Source organism: Puma concolor, chromosome B4 (genome assembly GCF_028749965.1).
Source record: "Puma concolor isolate L17-30 chromosome B4, mPumCon1.1.hap2, whole genome shotgun sequence".
NCBI classification, from domain to species: Eukaryota; Metazoa; Chordata; class Mammalia; order Carnivora; family Felidae; genus Puma; species Puma concolor.
Window position 1 is genome coordinate 101,503,029 of NC_141673.1, and position 7,760 is coordinate 101,510,788.

The following is a 7,760-nucleotide window of genomic DNA, read 5'->3' on the forward strand; positions in this document are numbered from 1 at the left end:
TTGCTGCTGACAGGGAGTTTATTTAGACTGAGTTGTGGAGATCTGGCTGCCTCAGCTTCCAGGTCAGAGCTGCTCGGGCTCCGGCTCGGGCTCCGGCTCGGGCTCCGGTTCCAGTTCCGGTTCTGGCTCCAGCTCCCCTATCTTGCTCTGGGTCTGAGGTGGGTGAATCTCATGCTCCAAGGCAGAGAATCTTCTTGGACGCCACTATGGGAAGACATGGAGGGTAGGTGGGGAGAAAGATGAAGGGAATATGGAGAATACTGAGTCTCTCTATTCTTTCCCAGTCCCCTGTGTTCCCCATCTGGTCCCAGGCCTTTTCTCAGTCCCTTCAAGCCTCTCTTGGGTCGTTCGGGCACAAGGGGTCCTTGGAGAGGCTTATGAAGAAGGGGCTCTGCAGGCAAGATCAGGAGTCCACCTTGGTCATCTTCCCTGAGGAGAGGGTGCCAGACAGCACTCAGAAAACTAAAGGGAGGGGAAGCCAGTTGCCAGGGCAGGGGGCCGGGGGGTGGGGAGAGGCAGGGAGAGGTCCCTGGCTCACCTGTCTTCTCCAAAAGTGAAAGCCAAAGGCTCCAGTCATCAAAAGGAGCAGAAACAGGATACCAAGGATGAGAAACAGATGGAGCTGGCCTGTCTTCAGGGGACCTGAGGCCCTCCCAGAGTGTTGGGCACCTACAAGAGAAGTACAGCATTAGGCATAGGGTCAGTTGAAAGGATATCTTGCCACACCGTCATATGTTACAGATGCCAATGAGACAGTGAGACCCAGAGTGTAGGGACTTATGCAGGATTGTTAGCTAATTAATAGCAGAAGTGAGTTCAGGCCTGGACAAGAGCTGGAGGTTAGAAAGAAAAGAGCTGGGATGGGGCAGGGGAGGGGTCTGGAAAGCGGGATCAAGATGGTTGGTCTGGAGCTGGCGCTGTGGCGCTGTGGGGTCTCAGACCTGGGCCAGAGGGCTCAGCGAAGGATACCGCTGTCCCGAGAAGCCTCTCCCCCTGGTACACGTGGCACTGCCAGGGCTGAGAAACGTGTCTGGCCTGCTGCAACTCCAGCCAGGGTCCTGGGGAACTTCCCCAAGACGGCTTATCCAGGGGGCTCCACACAAAACGCTCTTGTCCGGATGCTGGAGTCACCTCACAAAGCAGTTTTCTCGGGTTGCCAGGTAACCCAGAGGACTTGGGAGTCACTGAAAAAAATCAGAGGGAAGAGACCTTTGGGGGCCCGACCCCCTCACTTGAAACCACAGAGTCAACTCCCCAGTCTCAATCGCCCTGCACTCACCTGGGCTCTGATTGGGTGAGGTTGAGGGGAGGAGATCAGGGTCATGGCCAAATTAATCTTATCAAGACAAAGCTCTGGGCAGATCACTCTGCTTGCTGCCTCAAAGCTTTCCAGGCTCTCTACTGCCTTCAGGGGACAGTTCAAACTCAAACTGGCCCAGAAGGATCACACAGCAAATACTATTTTGGATTCTTTTACATTACTTTCTACCCAAATGTTCAGGAACCCCAATATCAGTCAGGTATGTTGCCCCACCACCACCACCACCATACGCCTTACACTTTTCTTGTTTCCATGACTTGGCTCACGTCAGTGTCCCCTGCCTTGAGGTGCCCCCGAATGAACTCTACCCCCCTTTCCGAACGTTCGGAGAACAGTGAACTGACCCACAGACGGCTGATCTACAGACAGCATCTCAAAGCTGTACAGTGAGAGCATGGGTAAGAAGACACCAATGGTGAAGGGTCTTGAGTTGAGCATGGTGTACAGGCACCTGAAGACTTGGTGACAGACACACCTGACCTTAGACCCCGAGGCTGGTACTTCCCAGCTGTGTGATTTGAGAAATTCTTTCTCTGTAAAACAGGGGTAACAGTCTCTCCCAGTGAGCTGTCATGACATAGCATGGAACACTAACACGAAACAGCTGACGCTCAAGAAGACCTGAGACAGGGGCAGCTGGGTGGCTCAGTCGGTTAAGCGTCTGACTCTTGATTTCAGCTCAGGTCATGATCTCATGGTTCGTGGGTTCGAGCCCCGCGTCGGGCTCTGCACTGACATTGTGGGGGGCTGCTTGGGAGTCTCTCTCTCTCTGCTCTTCCCCATCCCTCTCTCTAAATAACTATAAATAAACTTAAAACAGAAGAAGAAGATGAAGACAACCTTGGATGGAAAGAATTGGGAGGCTTTGTCAACTGACTGGATGTGGAGGAAGTGGGAGGCTAAGTGTCAGGGCAAGTGGGATTGGGGCGGGGGGTGGGGTGGGGGGGGAGTTACTGACAGAAAGGCTAAGTCAGCAAGAGGGCTCAGTGTGAGGAAAAGATGGGGTTCAGAGTGAGGCTGAGGTGGGGGTACCATATCTAGGTATCCTGGAACAGGTGGAAATTCAGCACTGACCCTCAGGAGATGTACGACTGTTAACATATTCATTTATTCCTTCAACCAATGTACCTTATTAAGCACCTACTATTCGGTACCACTATTTAGCGGCCACAGGTGAGTACGGCAGGACACAGCCAAGCTGCTGTGGCTCATAGTTACCAATCAATCAACACATACTTCTGAGTTTTGAGGGTTTTTTTTTTCCTTCCTGTGTTTGTTTTATACTGTCTTAAAAAAAAAAAGCCCTTGTTCAGTAAATATTTGCTGACCAAGGGACTGATTGATTAACTCCTCCCAAATCCAGGCCACTTCCTGCAACTTTAACCCAAGCCCTGGTCCCAAAGTAGACAAGGATTCCAGAGCTATATTCCACCTCTTCTGAACCATTCAAACTTTTGCCACCTGTCCTTGTAACTTCTCAGACCCTCCCCCCCCCCCCCCCCATTCAGAGCAGGGTGGAATGTTCATCTAGTGACTCAGGGGAGACTTTCTGTTTCGGTGGTTCCTTATGTGGGGGCGAGAAAAGAGGAGGCCACAAGGGCAGCCTCTGCGACTTCTGCCCAGTGGCCTGGCATCGTGAAGCGGATTTGCCCAGTCTCTGCCCAGCCAGCCTTCCCTCCCTGTCCCAGCTCCCCTGGGATGGGACCTACTCCTTTCCCACCTGGGGCTGACCTGTGATGACTGCCAAGGTGACAGTGACACTGAGCTGCTGCCCCTGCAGATGGACGTGGCAGGTGTAGGTCCCAGCCTGGGCCTGGCTCACAGCCTCCAGTGGAAGGGTAAAGTTGCCATTGTCTCCAGCCACCAGGAGGTCGGGGCCTCCACCAGGAGGGGCCCACTTGGCAGTGAGAGAAGACTGGGTCCCCAAACCGGGAGGCAGGTGGCAGGGCAGCTCCACCCTTGAACCTGCTCCAGCATACACAGTCAGAGGCACTGAGGGCTCCAGACCTGGGAAAAAAGAGAAGCCAGAGTTGAAGCTGAGAGCAGGAGGCACAGAGGGGCTGGAGCCCTGGAGCTGTAGGTAAGGGAGGCAGAAGACAAAGGAGGTTGTCAGGCTCTGAAGGGTGCAAGGAAGCAGATAATGTGGATGAGCTGAGGATGCTCTGAAACCCCCATGTGGGCTGGGCCAGGGGGGAGACCAAAGGCTGGCCAGTGAGGCCACAAGGAAAAGCCAGAAGAGGGGAAGGTGGTGAGAAGGCTGCAATGCGAGATACTATGAGGGAGTTGGACAGTGAGGCCCAGGCAATCACAGTGGGCACCAGCTGCCAGAGACCTGGTTTGGGGACCCATAAGTCAGGGGGAGGTGTCAGGGGGGCAGGAAGGGGTTGTGGTCAAGTATGAAATCAGACTGGAGGAGTTACCCAGAACAGTGAGGTTGTATGTAATGGAGACATTGAAGCCATCTCTGTAGGTGAGGAGGCAGCCCCACGGCCCAGAGTCCAAGGGGCTCACTTGGGGCAGGAAGAGGAGGCTTCCAGCTAAGTGGTGATGGGGGGACTCCTGGACAGGGACTCTGCCTCGGAACCAGTGCACAGAGGCTGGCAGGTCAGGGCGGCTGAAGGAGCAGTTCAAGATGACCCAGTCGGAGATCCGGAGAGACCCTGGGGGGCTGGCAGTCACTGCTCAAGGATAAAGAAGGTGTGATTAGCTCCACAAGAAACACCTTCCAAACGCAGCAGGCCAACTAGGCTGGAAACAGGCCCCAAGCTGTAGACTTCTTTGTCTTTTCCACTCCAGCTCTCCTCCACCACCGGCCCCCCTGCCCCGCTCCACCACGCAACACCCCCTCCCCCGCCCCGCCCCAGTCCAGTGCCTGGCACATGGAGGCGCTTAGAATGGATGCTCAGGAATCTTCTGCCTACTTCCCCCCACCCCTGCCTCGGGTGCCTCCAGTTTACTCGGCTGGGTCTACCCTCCCCTTTCACCAGGCCTTGCCCGAGGATATCCACCAAGCCCACCCCCTGAGCTACAGAAGTCTGAAATGAGTCACTCTAGCCCAACACTCTCCCCCCTCCCCCCCCCCCGCCCCCCGCAACCCAGGGGTGCCTCCCCTCCTCCACCCTGGCACTCCCAGGGTGGGTGGGGGAGGGGAGTTCCAGGGGTGATACAATCTCTCCCTAGGGTCCTCCCCTCCCCCACACACATGCTTCTCTGGGGGCACCTTCCACTCTGCCCCCCCACCCCCTTCCGCTACCCTCCTGGAGGCGGGGGGGGGGGGGGACGCGGGGGGGCCCTCTCCCGCCCTGCCCAGGGCGCATTCTTAGAAGCACAGCCCCTGCCCCAGCCCTTCCTGCCTCCGGGGCGGCGGGGAACGCGGCGCCCTGCTCCAGCCCCGCTCCCCACGGCCCGCCCCCACCTACTGGAGGCCTGGCCCACGCGCAGACGGAGGCGGCAGGCGAGGGAGCGGTCCCGGAGGTGCACCGCAGCGCGGTACTCGCCGGCGTCGGCGCGTCGGGCCGGGCGCAGCCACAGCGAGAAGTCCCCGCGCTGGAGGCCGCGCTCTTCCAGCTGCACGCGGGGCTGCAGGGGCGGCCTCCCGCTGCGCAGGCCGCCGGGAGCCTGCATCAGCACCACGTAGCGGCGCGGCCCCGGGCCCTGGGCGGAGGGCGCCGCGGGGCGCAGGCTGGGCGCGGGAGCCGGCGGACCACTGGACGGGAGAGAGGGACGGGACTGAGAAATTCAAGGGGGAAGAAGCCCGGGGCGAGATGCAGCCCAGACCCACTTCGAGGATGAGGAAACCCACCCAAAAGATCTCTTGACCGCTGACCGTCCCCATCCTCGTCCCCCCTCGGGTGGGGCCAGCGCCATCCACGCTTGGAGAGGCGGGCATAGAAGGGATGCAGGTGTGAGGGGAGCAGTCTTCCAAGGAAAGGCAGCGGGGGAGACCGAGCCACTGGGTTCTGGGGGATCGACAGCTCAGGGCAGGAGACTGGAGGCTGGCTTGGGCCTTGGGTTATGAGTCTGGGTGCCATTGCTGTTGGATTTGGGGGTTCTGTTGCCCAAGTTCGGGGTGCATACCTGTCTGGTAGATGGTGCCAAGTGACCCCTGCTGTTCTCAGAAGGCTGACATCCTGGAGGGGGATTGTGGGGCTGCAGGGGAGCTGGGCAGGAGCCCCCTCCTGGGCCCACACCACAGAGACCTCTGTCTCAGACCCTGGAGCCTCCACTGGGGAGGAAAAGAGAGGTCAAGGTGAGGGACCATGAGCCAGAAGACTGAGGAATAGAGGAGCCTCAGCTACCTGAAGGAGAAACAGGGCTGAAGTAGACATTGGGCTGCCTCTTCCCCACCCAACGGGAAGACCATGGAGAGGCTTTGGGGCAGAAAGACTACCCGGAGCAGGGCCTTAGAAGAACCCACCGAAGCTAAGGACCTTGGCATCCGTGAGGTCCAGAAACCCCTGCTGACCACCCCCCATCCCCGTGGGTCTGGAGGGCAACCCTCCCAGAGGGTCAGCCCCATCTTACCTGGAGCCACCCGCTGCAGCTGCAGAAGCAGCAGAACCAGGAACTGAGCCTCCCACATCTCCCCTTAGGCCTGGGCCACGCTGAGCCCCCCAAAGGGAAGAGGTCAGAAAGAAGGGAGGGACAGATGGACAAAAGAGGGGTTCTGCAAAGATACCGGGTGGAAGAAGGGAATCTAGAAGAGGGACAGGGACAGAAGCCTGGAGGTAGGGGCAAGAACCAATGTACCAGAGACTGGAATCCAGAGGCAAGCCGGCCAGATTGGAGAGCGGGAGTTGGGGGAGGGGGTGGGGGTGTCCCAGCGAATGGGGCAAGGCAGTGGCAGAGAGCAGAGTGGAGGCCAGGTGGCTGTCTTGAGCTGGGAGGCAGTTCTGCTGCTCCTAGGGCCCTCGCCCCTGTCCTTCTGCCTTCCCTCCACCTTCCCCACTTCCCCTCCCCGTTGCCCCCCCCACACACCCCAGGGCTCACAGTTTCGCTTCGCAGTGGAAAGTCTGAGGGGGTTGATTCCCAGCAGCATTACCCTCCACTTCTGTGGTGGCGCTCCCCTTGTTTATTTCCTCAGTCCTGGGTGTCCCCGCCAACCCTTCACCCCCCTTCCCTCCCTCCCTCCCTCCCTCCCTCCCTCCCTCCCTCCCTCCCTCCCTCCGAATCCTTTCCCCAGGGACCTTCTGGTTCTCTCCAAAAGCCTTTTCTGCCTGGAACTACCTGCCGGCCCATCTCTAAGCTGCTACTCCAGTGCCGACATTAACACTTTTTTTTTCTTAGCAAGCTCTTCCCTTGGTGCCATCTCCTCCCTCATTCCCTTAACCTCCCCAGACTTTCACTTAGCACAACACCGGACTCCCCACCTGCCCAATGGTTCCTGGGAGTACAATGAACCTAAAAGATGGTAGGTATGGGGAAGGGAACCCCAAGTCCAGGGGGCGGAGGAAGCTACATTATATTGAGCTTTCATTATATGCCAGGCACTGTATAGGACACTTTACATACAGTAACTCATAAAATGTGATATTTCCCCATTGTACAGATGAAGAAACTGAGGCAGGTTCAAAGATTAATTTGCCCTGGTCAGTTAGGGAGTATGAGCCAAAAGGTGTGTGTATCTGGGTGTATAGTCCTGATGCTGGGTGAGTTAAGGGTGTCCTCTTGAAGAATGATGGGGTTGTCGCACACACCCCCCTCCAGCTCAGAGCACTGTGTCCTCTTCAGCTTCTCCCAAACCAGAGGCTTTTAACTGTGAGACAGGGCAAGGGTGATGTGGTGAAATGCAGAAATCCTGCAACAGAGATCAAACTCGAGAAAAACGGAGACAGAACTAGGGAAGGAAGCCTGACTGACAGAGGGGAACGCTTGCTCTCCACCCCACCCAGCCTGAGGAGCCCAGCCCAGAGGGGTGGAGTGCAGGTGCCAAGAGCCCCCACCACACCTGGGAACCCCAAGAGGCCCTGGACTTCTCTCCCCGGCCTGCCCAAGGGCTCATTTCGTCAGTGCCAGGTTTAGGGCACGTTTGATGCCAGGCAACTCTCACTCCCTGTCCTAGGAGGCCGAGACCCAGGCCTCCCAGCCCTCTCCCACTTCAGGGGCGGGACTTCCTGTTTCTGAGGCTGCTTCTTTGCCTGGTTCAGCACAACAGAGCTGGTAGCTTTCCACTGGGCTCAGCAGTGTCTAGACCTGGTGTGGGCTAGCAGGGAAGTGTGTACGTTCTGCTGGGGAGGAGAATCCCCAAGAATCTAAAACCAGGACAGAAGTTAGCTCTCACAGAAGCTGTGCTCCCTGTCCATCCCTGGAGTGCTGATCTTGTCTTCTTGAGTGGTGGGTGGTAGGAGGGTGCAGCTGCTTTTTTACAGAAGAAAAGGGTCCTGACAGAACCTGACGTCAGCCACCCTCCTCCCTCTGCCCCGGGAAAGCAGGAGACAGG

At 57.7% G+C, this 7,760-nt stretch overlaps 1 protein-coding gene across 1 annotated transcript; it reads right to left on the minus strand.

Moving 5' to 3' along the window:
- On the minus strand, positions 1–6,270 carry LAG3 (lymphocyte activating 3). Its single transcript, XM_086714195.1, has 8 exons — positions 5,846–6,270; positions 5,399–5,546; positions 4,741–5,027; positions 3,742–3,999; positions 3,053–3,328; positions 942–1,184; positions 539–669; positions 1–204 (listed from the first exon to the last, which is right to left on the minus strand). Exons 1-8 carry the CDS (start codon positions 5,901–5,903, stop codon positions 64–66), a joined length of 1,542 nt encoding a protein of 513 aa, XP_086570321.1. The 5' UTR covers positions 5,904–6,270; the 3' UTR covers positions 1–63.
- Between the last annotated feature and the right edge of the window lie 1,490 nt (positions 6,271–7,760).

What these genes read in the sequence shown, in the direction of transcription:
- LAG3 (XM_086714195.1), bottom strand. Translation starts at nt 5,903, where the DNA reads ATGTGGGAGGCTCAGTTCCTGGTTCTGCTGCTTCTGCAGCTGCAGCGG. An exon ending in TGGCACCATCTACCAGACAG is followed by an intron (nt 5,028 to 5,398) that starts GTATGCACCCCG and finishes TCTCCCGTCCAG; the next exon opens with TGGTCCGCCGGCTCCCGCGC. An exon ending in CGCTGAGCCCTCTGGCCCAG is followed by an intron (nt 670 to 941) that starts GTCTGAGACCCC and finishes CTTCTCTTGTAG; the next exon opens with GTGCCCAACACTCTGGGAGG.